Source organism: Corvus hawaiiensis, chromosome 22 (genome assembly GCF_020740725.1).
Source record: "Corvus hawaiiensis isolate bCorHaw1 chromosome 22, bCorHaw1.pri.cur, whole genome shotgun sequence".
In the NCBI taxonomy this organism is placed as follows: domain Eukaryota; kingdom Metazoa; phylum Chordata; class Aves; order Passeriformes; family Corvidae; genus Corvus; species Corvus hawaiiensis.
Window position 1 is genome coordinate 1,517,922 of NC_063234.1, and position 19,732 is coordinate 1,537,653.

The window sequence follows — 19,732 nt, forward strand, 5'->3', positions numbered from 1 at the left end:
GTCCAGCTCTTTCAAAGCTTTTCACGTGAATTCTCTCTATTTTTTGACCCAGAGCATCCAAGTTTTGTGTTTACTTCGTAGCAGCCACCCGAAAATGAAAAGGGTTTCTCGTTCCCTATGGTTGTGGTTCCTGGGGGTTTTTTTTGGCGCAGAAATATTGAGCCTGTATTTACCTTTTGTTTTGTCATGAACTTCTAATTTTTATTGTTTATATTTCCCTGCGGTGAGGCACTCACAGCACGGGCAGGAATCTTCAGTTTGCTTCCTTTTAAAGCATTTCTTCTGTAAATACCCCTTAGGTTTTGCTCCCCTTGCGCGTCTCCTTTTGCTCTTTGCTTCCTTGATCCATTTTCCATCATTCCTAGATTTTGATCGGGGTCCCGTTTGATATTTTTCCCGCTGCCCATTTCTTTTCCCGTCTCTAACCCCAGTGGGAACGGCCGCTCGGAGCTCAGCCTTTGGAACCCTTCAACCAGCGCAGCCTCGGAGATTTTTGTTAATGCTTAAACAACAACCACCGGCTTTATCTCGCTGCATCCTTATCTCCGCCCGTGCGGCGGCCGAATTCCATTTGGGAAAACGCTCCGGGATGGATTTATCGGTGGCTCCGGCTCTATCCCGCCGGTGGGTCGGGAATGCCGGCTGGGTCTGCGTCTCCCGGGGTGAATTCCCAGCGAACAGGTACCTGGCTCGCCCCTCCCAGCCCGCGGGGCGGGAGCGAGGGGCAGGATCGGGGTTTGGGCTCTGCCCACACCCACTCGAGTCCCGGCGGGCGGAAAGGAGCGGCCCGGCAGCGATCCCGCAGCGATCCCGCAGCGATCCCGCAGCGATCCCGGCATGGGGAACATCGCCTGTGTCCCGCAGGCTCCCGGCGGCTTCCGGCGCTCCTTCCGAAGGAAACCCTCGCTGAAGAAGGAGTGAGTACCCGGCTCCGGCTCTGGGCTATGGCAGCGGGGCTGGATTCCCGGCGGGATCTCTCCCGTGGGATGCAGCCGGCGGGGATTTCCTATTTCCCGGTGGTTTCGGGGGTGCTGGGCGCTGTCGGAGCCCGGGGCCAGCTCGCCCCAAGCGCCTGGGATGGAATTCTCAGCCGGCGGGGAATGCCAGCCCTCGGGAGAAGCGCCACTGCGTTAATTTTTGTTTAGGTAATTACGCTCCCCCCGGCGGGACGAGGCGCGGAACACCTGATGTTCCCTGTTTTCACTCGAGAGTGTTTTTACTCAGAGTTGTGGTGCTTGTTGTGAAAAAACAACATTCCCGCTCCTCGTGCTTTAGGGAGAAAGCCCCAAATCCCAGCACTCCGCCGTGGGATTGGTGTTTGTAAACCCCAGGGAGGAGCAGCAGAAAATACCCCGTGAAATCCTTGTGGGATCTGGGCGCGGGGCTGGCCGGGGCAGCGCTCAGGTACCGCGGCCATGGGTGGCTGTCCCAAAATAGAGCCTCCCAGGGAATGCACTGCAGGCTTCCCGGCTTTCCCACTGCTCCCATCAGCACAGCCAGAGCTCCCCGGGCTGGAAAAGAGCTCTGGGGGGAACCAGGTGATTCCTCATGAACCTGCCAGCCCTGTCTGTGTTGGGTTCGGTGTCTGGGCTGTGCCAAAACCCCCCCAAGCTCTGCCAGGCTGAGGGGTTTCTGATGAAAAGGAGACACTGAACTGTCCCCTTGGTGTCCTGTGCTGCCAGAAATCAGAGGCAAACCTGTGGAGTCTGGGGAGTTACTCTGGGGTAGAAGAGAGGGGATCCCTCGGGGAATTTGGGCCTGGGGGGTCTCACATCAGGGCCCTGTGGTGGAGCAGCCAAGCCCCAGAGCTCCTCCAGTCTCACTGACTCCCAGCTTCCCACGCCCGCGGGGATTATCCTGGTTTTGTGCCGCAATCTGAGGAAGGAACTGCTGGGAAGTCCCAGCAAAGCAGTCCCAGCGCTTCCCAACAGCACCAGTGGCTGCCTGGTACTGGTGTGCACGCAGGGAGAAACTGGGAGAGGGAGGAACGGCAGAGGGAAGCCACAGAGGCAGAAAGGAGCCCGGTCTGTGGGTACCTGCGGATCCATCCCCACTCCGGGGGCCTGGCAGGAGCTGCCAGGGCTGGGCTTGGTCTTTGTGCTCTGCCGTGGAACATCTGCCCCCGGTGCTGGTCTGGGGGCACAGACGAGCCAAGCTGATCGTGGGGCTGAGCAAGGAGCTGTAGAAAAGCAGAGAAACGCCAACAAGTGCAGCACAAGTCCCGTTCCAGTTCTCCCAGGCTTTGTCAGCCCTTGGCCGGGCTGGGATGATTCGAAAGCCCGTGACAAGTGGCTTGCTTGGCGTCCTGGCTTCCTTATTTCTGGGCAGGATTCACTGTGCCTCAGCCTGGGTTTCCATGTGTGTGTTTTGAGGATGTTTCTCCTTCCCTTTGTAGACAAAATGGCAAGAAAAAGCTGCCCAACTTTTTTGGGATGGACGGAGGGCAGGAGAGAGACACGACCACGGACAAAATCCTGCAGTATATTCCAGCGAAGGCAAGTGCCAGCACCTCCAGCCTGCTCCCCACTGCTCCAGGGGTTTATTCCCACCCATCCCGAGCGCAGCACTCAGGAGGGATGCTGGGTTTGGGTCTGGGGGTAGCAGCAGCTCTGTCCCAAGGAGATGGAGCCCAGGAAGGGATGAGCCCCTCCCAGCAGCTGAGTTCCCTGCCCAGGGTCCCCGTGCAGGTGTGGAGGGGACCTGGATCAGCCAGGAGCTGTGATGGGGTGCGGGGTGATGCTGGGAGCCACTCAGGGGACGCGGCGACATCTCCCCCCAACCTTTGCTCTCGGTTCTTTTGTTTCTGGGTCGCCCGCGAGGGAAGGGAAAACCTGAGCGAGCTTTGGCAGGTGGGGTGATTCATTCCCACGCCGGAATGAGACGGAGCAGGAGTGGATTAGCAACGAGCCTGGGAAGGGAATCAGGAAGGGCAGGGCAGCCCCGGGCACGGCCCAGCCTCGTGGCCGCATGGCCCCGTTCCCAGCGCTGCCCGGGGAGAGCGGAGGGAAACTGGGAGCCCCCGCGGGTTTGGGGGGTCCCGCTGGGTGGGCCAGGGGTGTGGGGGGGATTTGGGGCGCATTTGGGCCGTGCTGGGTGTTCATGGATCCCGTCCGTGTGCATGTGGGGAAGGGGAAACTGAGGCACAGCCTCGGTGCCAGGCAGAGGGAATTCCAGGAAGGGCTCCCTGCGGGAATCAGCTGGATCCAGAGGGGTGAGGCAGGTCCCAGATGGATCCTGGGCGCTTCCCTGGGCAAGCAGGACAAGCTGCCAGTGTTAGCGGGTCCCGGAGAAGGGATCCTGGAAGAGGTCACTGGGAGATGGCTCCTTTGGAAACCCCAGGGAGTGCGGGATCTCTCCAGGGACGGAAGGAAGGAGGGTGGGGCAGGCTTCTAGCCTGGGGCAGAGGGGGTGCAAACTCCCAAGCTCCCTGAGTGGCCCGGAGGAAGGCTCGGCTTTGCCCCGTTCCCTCCGCCGGCTTTCCGGGAGCAGCCGCAGCCGCAGGGCCGGCTCGGAGCTCCCAGCGCGGGGCTCTGATGCGGCCCCGCAGGAGATGCGATCGCCCAACCTCTGGCCACCACAGGCCATGTGGGACCGGGGCAGGCGCCATCCGTGCGCCCTGTGGCACCCCCGGCCCCGCTGCCCCGATTCCCACGGGCCGGTGAGAGCCGGGGGGAGGATGCGCCCCAAGAGCCGCTCGGTTCTGCTTTTCCCATGGAGCGGCAGCTGCGGGAGCCCCGGGGCAGCGAGCTGAGCCCTTCCTGCTGCTGCTGCTGATTCAGCCGCGGGCTGCAGGGCTGAGCAGCTCATGAGTAACTCGTTCTACCTGTAGGATGAGACCTACGGGGGGGAGAGAACATGTCAGGGCGCCTGCACCTCGCCAAACCCCGCGAGGAACCCGGCTTCCCAGGATCTGCAGGGCCTGGAAGCCAGCGGGAGCGCTGGGATAACGGGAATGGCTCGGGATGGGGCTGCGGGAGGGTGCACGGGCCAGGCTGGGGAGAATTCCAGAGGGACGGAAAATGCCAGGCCCCTTTGGCTCTGGCTAAAGGAGGCATCCCCACGGTTTGAGGGGTGCCTGGAAGGGCAGCAGATTTCAGGGATGTGGTCCCGTTTTTCCATGGCCTTGGAGCTGCTCCTGTGCCCAGCCATCACACCCATCTCCTCAGTCTCGCCGCCACCCCTGCTGGGCTTGTTTGGGAGAGGGAAATATTCCATTTATTTCTTGCCACACGCGTGGCTGTGGACGCTCTCCCTTCTCCCTGCTGCCCTCTGGATCCCTCTGGAAGCTCTTTCCCAGCGCTGCTGCTGCACTCTCAGCTCGCTTTTTCCTCTCTCTGCCTCGTTTTTTCCTGGGAAATTTGGCTGCCACGTCCCAGGCAGCAGCACTGCCCCGGCAGCTGGTGGCTGCTGCTGTTGCTTATCTCCGTGCCCATGATTTTATTACTTCACCCTCTCCCCACTCCCAGGTGCTGCTGGTGCCTTATCCGAGCCGCATTTTGTTATTGCTGTACCCGTGACCAGCTGCTCTTTGCTCTGGATTTGTGGCACAAATACCATCTTTCCTACGCTGAGCTGCCCCAGTGAGGCCTTTAATGGGCACCCGGTGTGATCCCTAAATTCTGTTCCATAGCTGGGCAAGCTGGAGGGAGGATTTCGGCAGGAAAGGGTTAACTCGTGTCCTAAAAAGAGTAACCAAAATTCGGCCAGGCCCTGGAGGGAGCCCTGAGCTCTGCAGGTGAAAGACTCCCAACAGCTCCTGTTCCCAGTCCCCTGGCTTCATTCCCAGCTCCATTCCCAGCTCCCCAGCTCCATTCCCGGCTCCATTCCCAGCTCCCTGGGATGTCTGGAGCAGGGCTGACCCCATGCCAGAGGGGTGAGTCACAGAGGGGCCCCGCAGGACAGAGCCGGGGGTCTGTGCTGGTCCCTCATCCATCACGGGCACACGCAGCTGTCCCCTGGCACAGCACAGCAGGGATGGCATCGGGAACGGGCACACGCCGGGAATGGGGACGTGCTGGGAGTGTCACCAGCCCCGCTGAGTCCCAGGGAACCGCTGAGGACCTCCCCTCTCCCACCCAGTTTTGGCTTGGGAACGAATTCCCTGAGTCTGGATGGGCTAAAGGCTCTGCAGGTGGGATGTGGAGTGAGGGGATCAGCGGCTGGGGCACAGCCCTGCCCTTCTCCCCAGGGACATCAGCCAGCCCCCGGGAATAAAGGTGTTCTTCCCAGAAGAACTGCAGGAAGAGCTTTTTCCCCAGGCCGGTGAGAAGAGAGGGCTGTGAGGTTGTGCTCCTGCGCAGAAGGAAGAATTCCCACGTAACCAGGAAATCAGAGAAGGCCCCAGCCCCGAGTGCCGTCTCCTCTCCTCAGCCCTGGCTCTCCTGTGGTGCCTGCTGGATCCCTGCAGCTTTTCCAGGGACAAAAAGCTGCCTTGCAGCTGCTTTTATGGCTGTGGGGCTCTGTCCCAAAACTGTCTGGCACCTGGAACCGAGGGGAACCGAGGGGAACCGAGGGATCTGAGCAGGGACCCGAGCTGGGAGAGCTGAGGAACCCAGGCAAAACCAGAGCAGAGGAAACCTTTCCTCTCAGCCCAGTGGAAGGCACACTCAGGGAGCACAGGGATGGTTTTTCTGTGGAGCTGGGACACCCTAAAAGTGAAATGTGCTTGTGCCCCCCTCTTTTCCAGCCCAGGAACTCCACCTTTAGCTCAGGATCTCCTTGCAGGCCCCCAGCAGTAACTGAGCCCCAGCCCCAGGTTGGCAAGGAGACCCAACAACAAACAGCCCCTCCTGGGCACCTGCCCAAGGCCCTTTCCCAGGAATCCCCCCTGGGAAGATCTTCTGGGAATGCCTCTCCCACTTCTCTGAGCTGTTTTTTCCCTGTATCCTAGGCACAGATCATTCAGAACCAGGAAAACCAGAAAGAAAACTTGGACCAGAGGTTCCCCAGCCTGTTCAAGAAGGGCCGAAGGAAAACGACTGTCAGGAATTTGGGCAAAATGATTTATTACTCCAAGGTCAAGTTTAAGTTCCAGCACTGCCAGGTAAACCTGAGGCACCTCTTTGTGGGGGTTTCTCTGCCCAGGGCCAGTGTGACCCTGCAGGACTGGGAAGGGAGGGGTAATTCCGGGAAATGGGACTCGTGGAGAATTCCCGGGGCTGCTGCGAGGCCCAGGACGCGCTGCCATGCGGTGCCCACCTGCTGCCATCCCTGTGGGCACCTGGGGAGTGCTTCCATGAGCAGAGATGTGGCCCATGGAGAAGCTTTTCCATGCAGGGATCGGCCTGGGATGCAGAGGGAGGCTGGGATAACCCCAAAATGTGTCCTGGGATAACCCCAAAATGTGTCCTGGGATAACCCCAAACGTGTCCCCTCTGCAGGAGGTCAATGACTGCTTCCTGGAGCTGTTCCAGTCCTACCTGTACTTCCAGTCTGCGGGCCCCAATGGCGTCACCTACCAGGTAGGGCATCCCCTGGACGTGCTGGGCTTTGGGCACTGCGGCCACGCTGGGGACACCGGGCAGACGAACTCTGGGAGATGTCCCCAGGTCCCTTCCCAGGGATGCTGAACTCCAAACGGGTGTTTTGTCCCAAGGGCTGTCCCCAGAGCAGCTCAGGGGAGCTTGGGCAGAGATCGAGGAGCCCAGGGAGGGGCAGGGGCAGGTGGGAGGTGACCTGGAGCCACCTTTGTGCTCCAAGCACAAGGAGCTGAGCCTTGGGAAGCCCAAATTCCCCCTGGCCTTGGTGCCCGTGGGGGTCTTGGCTCCTGGGCCAAGGGGGAGTTCTCCACCTGCAGGCTGGGCAATTCCAGCGTTAATTATTCTGTGGGAGAAGAGAAACCTGAGCCTCGGGAGCTCTTCACCTCACAAATCTTCTCACCCTGGCGGTGCTGGGGAGTCACAAATAATGAACGAAAGGGCTGCTCTGCACTGCAGCCAAACAGCCACGGCTGGGAAGCAGCACTCCCTGAGTGTTCTCTTCCTCCACACGAGTGTGGAGCTAAAAGTGAGCGTGTTTGGGAGATGATTGTAGAATTAGAAATGATTGATTGGCCTTCAGGTGACTTGAGGTGGATGTAAAACATCAGTAAAACCTCTCCAGTCACCCCCCAAGGCAGCCTTCAACCGAAAATTCCCATGTCAGGGGACAAACAACATCCCGAACTCTCCTGACTCCTTTAGAAACAGCTCCTGAGTTTATTAATTGTGCAGGAATTAAGGAGGAATTAATGTGCCCCGAGGCATTAGAGCCATCAGCATCTTTTATGGAGCTCGCTCAGGGAGCCCAGAACAGGGAGCACAAAGCTGCCAGCTGCTCCTGGGCTCTGTCAGAGTGGGAACCTGAATGTCCAGGCTCTGGGAACTGGACAGCTCCATTTGCCATCAGGGCCAATCCCATTTTCTGGCTTTCTCCCGTTAAACCACCGTTGTTGTGCTGAGGTTTCTCTTAAAACGGGAAGGAGGAACAACGTGGAGCACAAAGACATTCATTCCTCAGCGTGGCACAGGATTGTGGAACCCGGGGAGCGCTGAACCTGCTTCCCCTGGGGAGCCTGCTGGATGCAAATCCCAAATATTCCCAGCCTGCCCCCGAGCCGCAGCACCCTGCGGGTGTGGGGTCACCCTGGAGGTGTGGGGTCACCCTGCGGGTGTGGGGTCACCCTGCTGAGGGCACTGACTGCCCCCGAATAACCTCTGCTCTCCTTCCCCAGGGGCTGCTGCCTCTGAAGGAGCTGCAGGTGCGTGAGCTGGAGGCTGGGCAGAGCCCCGGGCAGCAGGACCACGCTCTGCACATCTCAGGTGGGTGTCTGGGAGCTCGGGAAGGCGGGATTGGGATGTGGCTGCTCCCTGGGCCAGCCCGGGGAACACCCACCCGGTGCTGCCGCAGGGAAGGGCAGGGGAAGGGTGGGCCTGGGGAGACGCGGGGACAGCTCCCACCTCTGCCCCGTTAGTGGGATGGGATAGAATTCCTTCTCCCGCCTCTCCCGAGGGCAGGGAGTGACCCTGAGGGCCCTGCTCAGGTTCCCGGGACGGGCAGCAGTGCCCAGGGGTGAGCTGCCTCTCTCCCAGTAACACCAGTCTGGTGCTGGCAGGACCCAGTGCCACCTCACCAACTCTTCCATCCCTAGCTTTTTAAACTTTCCTCTGAGTGGTTTTGCTTCATGAATGATTTCCTGGGATGACAACCGTCTGCAGCCTGGATAGAGGCGTCTTTGGGCTCAGTCATTGCTGGATGACAGAGGGACAAGCCCCCCAGAGTGCAATTAAAGCATTAATTAACCCCCGGTAATGATACAGAGCCCATTTGTGTCCCAGGCCCACTGACTCTGCCCCTGGTGTCCTCTGCCAGAGGACAAAACCTCCCATAAATGATAAAAAGGACGTGGCACAAACACCCCACTCATTTTTAGGACTGATGAACCAGGCAGGGTTCTCCAAACCTTTCCGGGGTTCTGGGGGAACAAGAGAAAACTTCCAGGGCTGTCTGTGCTGGGCTGGGGCGCTTGTTCTGCCTTAAACCACCCAGGAGTGCGGCTTTGGGGGGCTGTGTCCTGCCAGAGCCCTGCAGACAGCGCTGGGTGCTCGGGAAGCAGCGGCAGGGAGCACCAGGGACATTCAGCATTGCTGGGACACGCTGGAACAGTTTTATTTCCCTGCTTAGAGGGGAAGGAATGGAGGCACGGAGGGGCTGGGAGCCCTTCCCGTGTCCCCACGCAGGGTCAGGGTGGAAATGCCTCATCTCATGACTCTGAGGCAGCCGGTTTGTGGAACCAGCAGTTCCCCATCGCTGCACGGCCAGGGCTGCTCGGCCCAGCGGGATCCCTGGGATCGGGGAGAGGGAAGGATGCAGAGCCCTCCTGGCACGGGGACAGGGGCTGGCTGTGCCCTGGGCTCTGCTGACGGATTTATGGAGCACCTGGAGCCCCCCGTGCCTCGCTGCACCCCTTTGGTGCCTCCCCTCAGAGGGGTCTGGGCAGGAACAAACTGCTCCTGTCCCGGGAAGGGGCTCTGCTGCTTCCAGCGCTCCTCTGGGAGCGCTCCCAGGGAAAGAGCGAGGACAGGGAACAGGGAAGGAGCCCGAGGGCTGCCCCTCAGCGTGGCAGAGGCATGGGGACGTGGCCCTGGGGCCAGGGGCAATGGCAGGAATTTGCAGCTCAGACTCTTCACAGCAGCTCCTGCCGCAGCCCCAGGTGTGTCCCGCGAGTTCCTTTCCTCATTTTCTCTTCCTTCTGGGCCCTGTTTAGATGTGGCAATGGGTGATGCCGCCGGGGTGTGCCTGAGGGGTGGCAGTGCCACCCGAGGGCCACGCTGCGGGTCATGCCCTGGCAGCACGGATTCCTGCTGCGTTTAATTTGTATTTATAATTCGTGTGAGGAGCTGGGTGCCCAGGGAAGCACCCAGAGCTGCCAGAATGCCCAGGGAGCAGCATCACACCCTCCTGGCTGCTCTGTGATCGCTGTGCCCTCGTTAAAAGACAGGGAAAACAAAGGGAAGGAGGGCAGGAGAACTCCAGAGCCACGGACACGTGGGTGCCCAGAAAACGCTTGACACCAAATTGCTGTCATGGGTTTGGAGTCACTCGGGGAGTGTCTGCCCCACCTCAGCTTTGTTTACTGTGCATTTCCTGAAAGCCAGACGTGCCTCAAAGGCTCAGTGAAATGTTGTTTATAAATAATGCAGGAATTAGGGCACTAACGATACCGCAGGAGGGCAAAGTCCCGCGTTTATCCGGGCTTATCTGGGCACTTCCAAGTCCCACAGAGGCAGATCCTTCTGAGCCTGCAGCAAGCCGGGTTTAATGTGAGCCGAGTGGTAAATTATTAATCACAACATCCACTCTGCATCCTGCCAGCAGTGGTTATTGCCCTCCCCGGGCTGTGTCGGGAGAGAGTGGCAGAGGGTGTGGGAGACCTGTGCTCGTGCTCTGAGACACTCAGATCAACAAGCTGCAGGGCTGGCCCTCCCTCCGAGGGGATGTCTGGAGTCATCCTCAGCTTGGCTGGCACGGATTCTGCTCACTGAGGCAATAAATAAACAAACTGTGTCAGAAAGCTGCTGGTGTTCTACGTACGGAGAGCCAAAGTGAGACTGGGAGAGAGCGCAGGGCCTTCTGCTGAGGGAGCGGCACCCTGGCACAGCCCCTGCCCGCACAGAGGCTTCCCACAAGCTGCTGGCGAGGGGGTTGAAAGCTGAAATCTGGCTCTGGAGGTCAGGCTTGGCTTTTGGGCCGACCTCGGGGTTTGTTCTTGGTCCGGTTTGGGGTTAAAAAGTGCCTGGTGGTCAGGGCTTGGTGTGCCTGAGGAGGGGCTGGAGCAGTCTGAGAGGGCTGATGTGACCAAAGTGTGGCAGGGAGGGCTGGAGGGGGGTGGCAGCGGAGCAGGGGCATCCCCAGCACCCCGTGGTGGGTGGGCAGAGTGTGGCAGCTCCGCCGGCTGATTCCCGCTGGATGCTGCGATCCCTGCCCGGATCTCTCCACTCATCCCGTGCCTCATCCCAGGCCCTCTGCTGAACCCCCTGGTGGTGTTCTGCCCCTCCGAGGCAGAGCTGAAGCAGTGGCTGTACCACCTGGAGAAGCAGATCCAGCTCTGTGGAGGGAGCCTGGCCCTGCCCCTGCTGTCCCAGGTGGGTGTCCCGCGGCCGTGTCCCACCGCCAGCTCCCAGCTGGGACCCCGGCATGGATTCTCTTTGGAGCTCGCCTTTGGGGGCTTTCCTGGGGGAAAAGGGTGCAAAAAGAGCTCCCCAGAGGGGTCTGAGAGCCACTGGCAGGTGGATGTGCTGGAAGGAGGAGCTGCCACCCTCAGGTGCCACCAGCAGCACAACCTCTGCGGGGTCGGAGCTCCGGGCCTGGCTCACAGAGGCCCTCACGCTTTTGGGTTCTTGTGCAACCGCCCAGAGATTGCAGAACCCCTGGAGGAGGCCCAGAAAACAGGCCCAGATTCAAGAGATTGTCTCCCCCAGTCTCTGAGGGTGTTTTAATTCCCTCCCTGCCTCCATCTCCCACTTGCCAAACAGAAACATCCCCCTTGGAAAGGCATTTCCAGGTGCCGCTCGGTATGGAGAATGGTTGTCCATTCCCAGCTGGAAAACTGCCTCCTGCCCAGTTTATTTACTCTTTCCCACTCCTGCCACCCCAAGAAAGTGTCCCCAGGTGGGCCATGGCCTGGCTGTGCCCGGGGGAGGCCTGTGGTCAGTGTGTGCTGTCCCTAGAGCGGCTGGAAGCAGAGCCCGGGGGGCAAGGAGGAGCTGCGCTGGTCCGTGCAGAACCTGCCCGTGCAGGACTGGAGAGGGACCCAGCGGGAATCCCTGGGAGAAATCCTCTGCATCTCCAAGGTGAAGCTCCAGCACCTGCCCTTCCAGGTAGGACACGGCTCCGGGGAGTGGTGGAGGGAGGGATGGATCCATGGATGGATCCATGGGTGGAGTCGCTGGTGCAGGCTCCTGCCTCCCTGCTGCCACCCACCCAGCAGCTCCCAAGGGGTGTTTTATCCACACAGAAAGGGAAAAAGGTTTCCTACTGCTCTTCCCAAAGCCATTTCCCAGCTCAGGGAAGCAGCCTGGCTCTCCCCAAAAGATCTCCCAGCTCAGAGAAGCAGCCTGGCTCTCCCCAAAAGATCTCCCAGCTCAGGGAAGCAGCCTGGCTCTCCCCAAAGCCATTTCCCAGCTCAGGGAAGCAGCCTGGCTCTCCCCAAAGGATCTCCCAGCTCAGGGAAGCAGCCTGGCTCTCCCCAAAGCCATTTCCCAGCTCAGGGAAGCAGCCTGGCTCTCCCCACAGGATCTCCCAGCTCAGGGAAGCAGCCTGGCTCTCCCCAAAAGATCTCCCAGCTCAGAGAAGCAGCCTGGCTCTCCCTAAAAGATCTCCCAGCTCAGGGAAGCAGCCTGGCTCTCCCCAAAAGATCTCCCAGCTCAGGGAAGCAGCCTGGCTCTCCCCAAAGGATCTCCCAGCTCAGGGAAGCAGCCTGGCTCTCCCCAAAGCCATCTCCTGATGCAGGGAGGTGGATTGTTCTCCCCAAAGGCTCTCCCAGCTCAGGGAAGCAGCTCAGCTGTTCGCAGAGCCCCTGCCCCAGGCTGCTGTCAGAAGGACAAAGCCAAGGGCTCTCCAGCTCCGAGCCCTGGCTGTTCCCAGGGATCCAACCCTCTCCCTGTCTGCTTCCCAAGGAGCAGCACGACCGGCTCCTGGTGCTCTACCCCTCCACGCTGGTGATCATGTCTGAGGAGCCCAGTGGCCTCTGTTTCAAGGTGAGTTCCTTTGGGAGCATCCCGCCGCTCTCTCCCCTCCACCTGCGCTCCCCGTGCCGCCTCCCGTGCCAGCTGGCAGGAGCAGGCACAGGGATGGTGCAAGATCCCTTCCCATGAGAAACACCTCGGCCTGCTCCGGCAGCCCAGGGGGAAGGAGCTGCCTGCCAGGGAAGCCGCGTCTCTGCGAGGAGGAGGAGGAGGAGGAAAAGGAGGAGGAGGAGGAGGAGGGGGGAGGCTGTGCTGGCAGCCAGCCCGGCCCTCCTGCTCCAGACAGGGGCTGGCACAGCCCCAGAGTGCCCCTGAGGGGGCTTTGCTGCTCTGGTCCTTTGCCAGGGAACCCCTCGGGAGCCGGGGGCAGCCCGGCAGCGCAGCCGGTGCTGTGGGGAAGGGCACGGGAGGGGAGGGGAGCGCTGGCAGCGTTCTCCCTCTGTCTCATCAGGGACAGGGAGCAACCCAAGGGATGCCAGAGGGTGTCTGGGGTGTCTGTCTGTGGGAGCAGTGCTGGAGCCTCAGCACGGGCAGCCAGTGGCACTGAGCAGCCAGAATGGCCTTAAAATCAGCTGGTGACATCCCCGGTGGCACTTGGGGCCGCGGCTCAGCGCGAGCACGGCCGTGCTGGTTGATGGTTGGGCTCGGCGATGCTCGAGGGCCTCTCTGCCCTTCCCTTGCCGAGATTCTGTGAGCTCGAGCATCACTGCGAGCCCTGCGCTCGCTGCTTCTCCTGTGCTGGAACAAACGTGCCGGAAGGAGCAGCGCCCTGGCTGTGACCCCGGAGCTGCTGCTCTGCCGCAGCCCTGAGTCACCGAGCCGGCAGCCAGCCCCAAGCAGCCCTGCAGAGCTGGAGGGCTGCGAAATGCCCCGGGAACCCGCCGGGCTCCTGCTCCACGCGGCTCCGCATCCTGCGGAACGCTGCTGTGGTTATCCCCGGGGAGAGCATCTCCCGGGAGGCTCCTTCCCGGCCAGAGCTCTCCCCATCCCAGAGCGGCGCTGGAAGGCGTTTTCCAGCCGCTGGGACACACCTCGGGCACAGCCTGGTTTCGGGAGCGCGTTGTTTGCAGCTCCTGGGAATGGGGCACCACGCAAGGGGGCCTGGGCTGGGCTCTCCCATGAGCTCATCTCTTTTGAAACCCTAAACCCTGCCCCGTGCGATGTTCCCTTCCCAGGCGATGTTCCCTTCCCACGGTGCCGGGGCCGCGCTCCCGGGGCTGATTCACCAGCCTGTGACACTGGGAACCTGCTTTTCCACAGGCGTGTCAGGGCACGGGAGCCTCCTCCCGGGGCTGCTCGAGTGCACTTTTCCTTCCCTTCCCTTCCCCTGCCCGCAGTTGGGGCTGGGCGAGGGAACAGCCCGGCCCCTTTTGCTCCGCAGCTTCACAGCGACCACAGCAGCTGCCCCTGCCAAGCGTGTGGGGCAGGGAAGGGGCTGGGATGGGGCTCACCCCAATCCTCCGGTGGGAAAAGGCCCTGGGCAAGGTGGGAACCAGCGAGGGGGAGCTGCTGGAGTTATCTGTGGGATGCTGCTGCGCTTCCCGAGGTGGGACTTTTATCCAGAGGGTGTCTCAGCAGCCTCGGGGATTGCTGTGAAGGGGAGGATGGAGCACCGGCCCTACACATCCTGGGGGCAGGAGCCTCGCTGGGCTGTGCAGGAGGGGGCAGGAATCCTGCTGGGATGTGCAGGAGAGCTGAGCAGCAGCAGCAGCCGAGCTGCCAAAGGCCATTTCTTAGGGGCAGCTGCCAGCACGAAGCAGGAGCTGGGCTTGCTCCATCCTCACTGGGGGCTTCCCTCCTCGTGCTCCCAGCAAAACCCTGCACTCCTAAAGCCTGAAACCCCTGCGCTCCTGAAGGCTCCTAAAGCCCTTTGGCTCCCCTGGCAGGACAGCCCCTGTGGGAGCAGAGCTTCACCCCAGAGCAGGGCACAGCTCCCCATGGTGTCCCTGTGCCCCATGGCACGGGCAGGAGCCCTGCTGGGCTCCGAGATCCCAATCCTGCCCCTCTCTCCACAGGGAGAGCTCCCACTCAACGCCATCCAGGTGCTTTTTGAGGAGAACGACAAAACCTCCTTTTTAATCGAAGGTGGGTGTCTGGCACAGCCACGGGCGGCTCGGGGCTGGTGCGGTGGCACCTTCCTGGTGGGCAGCCAAGCTCCCCGAACTGCCCTGCTTGGAAATTTGGGACCCTCTGTGCCCTGGCAGGAGAGGCCGGGAGCCACAGCAGCTCCTGCACGGGGCACCGAGGGCAGAGCATTCCCTGCAGCGGCACCTCCAGATCCCAGGGAACGCGGGGCGGGATGGAGCAGGACGGCTCCCGTGGGGTTCTGAGGGATCCAGCCCAGGATCAGCAGTGGGGGATGTTTTCCAGGCCGCCTGATCAACTCCATCCGAGTGACCTGTCCCAGCTACCAGGACTACCAGGAGTGGCTCTACTGCCTCAAAACCGCCCAGTTCCGAAACGCCGACTCCTCCCTCTCGGGGTCCGAGAGCTTCTCGGGGTCAAAGCCCCCACACCCCAGCCAGGTAAGGGGTGCTGCAGCTTAGGGTTGGAATCCGTGGCTGTCCCATCCGTGGCCACGTGTGACACTCCTGTGACACTCCTGTGACACTCCTGTGGCACAGCAGGCTCTGCTCGAAGCTGCCAGCAAGCTGCTGATCCCTGGAAATTATTTAAAGCCCTACAGGACATTATAGAGGCAAAAATTACACTGAATTCCTTCAAAAGCAGAGGCTGGACACGGCCTGTGACAGGGTTGGGCAGTGAGGCACTGGCACAAGGACAGTGACAGGGTTTTGGACTCAGTGGGTCCTTTCCAAGCTGGAATATCCCGTGATTCCTGCAAGGAATGGGAGACCCACACTGCCAGCTGGGATGGGGCTGGGTGCCTGGCACCCTTTTCCTGCTGTGCACCCCCTCATTCCCCTCGGCCACCCCACACTCAGCCCCATAAGCAGCATGTCCCACACCCAGGCACATCCCACACCCCGGCACAGCCACCGGGCCACTGCTGGCCATGGGGACACAGCCCAGACCCCAGGGACACGAGGGCTGGGCAGGGCTGTGCCCCCGTTTCAGGGAGCTCTTCCCCAGGGTGCTCTTGTCCCCGTGCAGTTCACCAGCAGCGGGAGAGGATCCCTGAGTTCTGACGGCCGCACCAACTCCTGGGCGTCCGCAGGGAGAGTGGCCACCCTGACCCAGCTGTCCCAGCCCAGCGGCTCCCTGCCCGACGGACACGCCTTCCTGCTGCTGCCCGAGGGCTGGCTGCTCGAGGAGCCCCTCTCCCCTGGCTACTCCCAGCCTCTCCACGTGAGTGAACCCCAAAACAGCCTGGGATGCCCGTGGGGATCCCCTGGGATGGGGTTGGAGCTGCCTTTGAGCAGAGGGAGCTGTCTGGGAGCTGGGCAGTGTTTGCTGGGGGGTTGGAGCAAATCCCTGCCCGGAGCTGGGGCTGCTCCTGGCTCAGCCTGGTCAGTGCTGAGCAGGGAAAATGCTGCTGAGGGATCCCATCCCATCCCAGTTCCCTCCCAGTCCCAGTTCCAGTCCCATCCCGGTCCTCTGCCCTGCCCAGGGGTTGTTGGGGATTATAGAAGATCACAGAAGGGTTCAAAGGCTGGGAAATCCCCAAATCAAAGCTGCAGGTGGGCGGAGGCGATGGCCAGGCAGGATTTTGCTCTCCAGGGATGTCAGAGCGCGTGGGGCAGGGCCCAGTGCGGGCCTGTGGCAATTCCCGAGCCTGGAGTGATGTCCAGGCGTGTTGCCATCCAAAGGAGCGCCAGCTCCAGGGCCTGTCCTCTCATTCCAGTGCCTGGCACAGCCCAGCTGGCCCAGCACGGCGCTGCCCACGCAGGACCTGCGCCGGGGGAACAGCGCCAGGAAATCCAAGGGCAAGAGCAGCAGGCAGCAGCTGCCCAACCAGGACCCCGAGAGGAGCGGCTGCGGCCTCATCCCTGCAAATCCCAACGGGGAGCTGCAGTCCCCGGTGTACCACGAGCCCTACGCAGCTCACTGCCCCCAGCAGCACCCCCCGGCACACCTGGAGCTGGGCAGGGTGAGGGGAGGCACGTGGGATGGGATGGGATGGGATGGGATGGGATGGGATGGGATGGGATGGGATGGGATCTATGGGATGGGATGGGATGGGATGGGATGGGATGGGATGGGATGGGATGGGATGGGATGGGATGGGATGGGATGGGATGGATGGGATGGGATGGGATGGGATGGGATGGGATGGGATCTATGGGATGGGATGGGATGGGATGGGATGGGATGGGATGGGATGTGATGGGATGGGATGGGATGGATGGGATGGGATGGATGGGATGGGATGGGATGGGATGGGATGGGATGGGATGGGATGGGATGGGATGGGATGGGATGGGATGGATGCACAATGGGGATGGGATGGGGATGGATGCAGGATGGGGATGGGATGGGATGAGGCCGGATCTTCCTGCCTGGGCAGAGCAAGGCTCACCTCGTCGTGCCGGTGCTGCTGGCAGGGATAGGGGGCCAGGCAGGTGCTCCAGAGGAGGTGTGAAACCATTTGCATGGGAAAAGGGGCTGTGGAAGGGGAGGTGGCACATGGCAGGTGGGGCAATGGAGCCCTGGGATGCTGGGCCCCGATGCCTGAGGCAATCCGTGCGTAGGAGGGTTGTTGCCTCATGGGACACAGCCTCTTCTCCCAAGGGTTTTCCAGCATGTCTCCATCAGTTCTCAGTGCGTGATGCCACTTTCCCAACCCTCAGTGACTGTTCCTTAAGGAATTTCCCTCGTTGGCACAGCCAGGACTCAGCCCCGTCATCCCACAGGGATGAGCAGCATTTGGGATTTTACTCGTAGGGAGATTCCGTGCCCCAACCCCTCCTGGGGATGAGCTGCGAGCGCCCTGTCCCTGTTTCCATCCTGCCCCGGGGCTGGACAGATGGAGCTGGGTGGGAATTCAGCCCCCCACAGCTCCCAGCTCCCTGGAGCAGCCGCTGCTCCCCCTTTCCAGTGATCCCTACACTCCCAGTTCCCCCAGTGCTCCCAGCTGGCCCTGACTCAGCACCCAAGCCCTTGGCTCCAGGAATTGTGCCTGGGGCCATTTCTTTTCCTGCCATCTGAGCAGGGATGGGGAAACTCCAGGGCTGAGTTCCAGGACCGAGGGGAACAGGTTTCCCCTGTCTGATCACAACAACCCAGGGAGGAGCCACAAAGCACCAGACAGAGGCACAGACTGAGATGTGAGCCAGGCTCCGGGAAGTGGGGATGAGTCAGAGCCAGAGACCACTTTGCCCACCCCCAAAAACCTTCCAGCTGTGATAAGCGAGTGCCTGCTGAAGGCCACGTTTCTGCTTGTGACAATCTCTTGGGAAAAGACTTTCTGAGTCATCCTCCACCCTGGTGTGACCCCCCCCTTCCCTCGAGGGTCCTCCCTGGCTGCTCCCTGTCCTCCTGCATCCCTTCAGCCGGTTTTATCCTCCTGCCTTCGCTTCTGGCCAGCTCCCACCGCGCCTGTGGGTCACTGGGAATGACCCCTGGCCATCCTCTCTCTCCCATCTGAGGCCTCCAGGGCTGGGACGGAGCAGAATTTGTGGGGAGGGCACAAAGAGCAGTCCTTGCTTGGCCTGAACGTGCTCTCAGCAGGGCTGGATTCGGGGTGGGCAGCACCAGGCTGGCGTTTCCCAGCTCTCCACAGCCGGGACCCAACCTGGGGCTGGTTTGGTTGCAGTTCCTGCAGTGCCACGGACAGACGGGGCCAGCCCAGGGGAACCCGGCGGTCCCAGCCCCACAGCACCCATCCCTGGAGCACTGGAACTGCAGGGAGGTGCCCACAGCCCCCACCTACAGTACCCCGGGCACCTCACGCCGGCTCCAGCTGCGGGCACCGGCCCAGGGCTCCTACCTGGGCGAGGTGAGGCTGCAAACTCCGCTGTGGGCTGCAGGGGAACACTCGGGGGCTTCAGGGGGACACTCAGGGGGTGCAGGGGAGCAACCCGGGGTCCCAGTTTGCCTCGGTGGTCCCTGCAGGGCTCTGAGCCCTTTGGTCAGTGCCAGGGGCCGTCCTGGTGGAGCAGGGATGGGGCTGACTCCCTGCTGGGCAGCGTCCCAGGATGGCACAGCTCATCCTCCCTCTCTTTCCAGATCTCTTCCCTGCCAGAGGAGCGGCTGGGCCCTTCGCTGCACCCCGCAGGTGAGACCCCTGAGCTGCTGGGCTGCTCCCTGCCCACCACGCCCTTCAGAGCTGATCCCTTCATCCCTCCTGCTCCCCCGACTCTGTCACCTGCCCTGTGCCTGGGCTCACCTGGCCTGCCTTCCACTGCCACCCCGAGGGGCTCCTGCCGTGCTCCAGGCACGCTCCCCCTGCTCTGCCCAGCCCTGCGCTGTGATTTTACTCCCCCCTGACCCCTTTTTCCCGTTCCCTCTGCGTTTTCCTGCAGATGGGAGCGGTGGCACCTACGGCCTGGCCGATGCCGCCTGCCCCTGCCGGGACTCCTCGTCCTACCACGACTACGCCGAGCTGCAGAGCTTCCAGAGCGACCTCAGCTACGACAACCTGTGGGAAGCCGAGGAGAAGGAGCTGGGCACCCCCTGCAGCTCCTCATCCCCTGCCCAGCAGATTTACCAGGTCTAAGGGGTGCTCCAGGCACGGGAAAGCCCCCGGGCTCTTCCCTCACTGGGCTTCCCTCCAGGATGAGGGGCCCAGGGATGTGAAGGGAAGAGCCCTGCTCTGCTCCCCTAGCAGGTCCAGGGGTCCTGCCCTAAATCTGAGGGTGGAGGCAGAGCCCAGCAGCCACAGCCTCTGTGGGGCTGGAGGAGCAGCGTGAGTGCCATGCCCAGGGGGTGCTCAGGGAGAACAGCTTTGCCCCCTGAAAATCCGGGGACAAAAAGGGTCCGGCTCCCTCAGGTGGAAGGGGCTCGGTGTTCGGAGGGAGCAGCCACTCAAAAGCCAAAAGGGTGCCTGGATTAGTTGGATTCCTTTGCAGCAGAGCCCTCAGCTGGTCCCTCTGATCCCTGGGAACAGCCAAACCTTCCCCCAAGTGAGCTCTGGGGGCTGCCAGGATGCACCAGAGGTGCCCCGTGCTGGCACACAAGGCTGGCAGCAATGGTTGTGCCCGCAGGATCGTCCTCCTGCAGGAGCAGGGTTAGGGCACAGGATGTGGAGGGAAAAAACCCCAACCAGATCTGAGCACAGTGGGATTTTCTTTCCCCTTCACGCCAGAAGAATTCCTTCCTGCCAGTGCTGGCTCCAAACCTGCAGCAGGACAGCCCAGCCCCTCGGCAGGCAGAGCCAGCAGAAATGCCCGTGACCTGTGTTCCCTGAGGCCTGCCCTGCAGAGGAAGCCCCAAATCCCCCACAGGGAGCCCCTCCTTTCCTCCCACCCCTGCCCTGGCTCACACCAAACGCTGCCTGTGGCTGTCCGGGCAAGGAGGGGAGAGAATTCCCCACAGGAGAGAATCCAGGAGAGCCAAAGCCCCACAGTGACCAGAGCAGTGACCAGAGCAGTGACCAGAGCAGGGCC

General features: G+C 61.6%; 1 protein-coding gene across 2 annotated transcripts; it reads left to right on the forward strand.

The window, feature by feature from the left end:
* Window positions 1–311: 311 nt before the first annotated feature.
* Window positions 312–19,403, forward strand: PLEKHN1 (pleckstrin homology domain containing N1). 2 transcript variants are annotated; one of them, XM_048326625.1, is made up of 15 exons: window positions 312–917; window positions 2,396–2,495; window positions 5,897–6,043; window positions 6,381–6,461; window positions 7,712–7,799; window positions 10,498–10,622; window positions 11,208–11,357; window positions 12,156–12,236; window positions 14,240–14,309; window positions 14,595–14,749; window positions 15,339–15,533; window positions 16,030–16,275; window positions 17,941–18,123; window positions 18,354–18,402; window positions 18,650–19,403. In XM_048326625.1, exons 1-15 carry the CDS (start codon window positions 838–840, stop codon window positions 18,841–18,843), a joined length of 1,944 nt encoding a protein of 647 aa, XP_048182582.1. In that variant the 5' UTR covers window positions 312–837; the 3' UTR covers window positions 18,844–19,403. The 2 variants fall into 2 exon arrangements, with proteins under 2 accessions (XP_048182582.1, XP_048182583.1); XM_048326626.1 differs by lacking the exons at window positions 312–917; window positions 2,396–2,495; window positions 5,897–6,043; ... (3 more) ...; window positions 11,208–11,357; window positions 12,156–12,236 and adding an exon at window positions 12,520–13,770.
* Window positions 19,404–19,732: the final 329 nt, after the last annotated feature.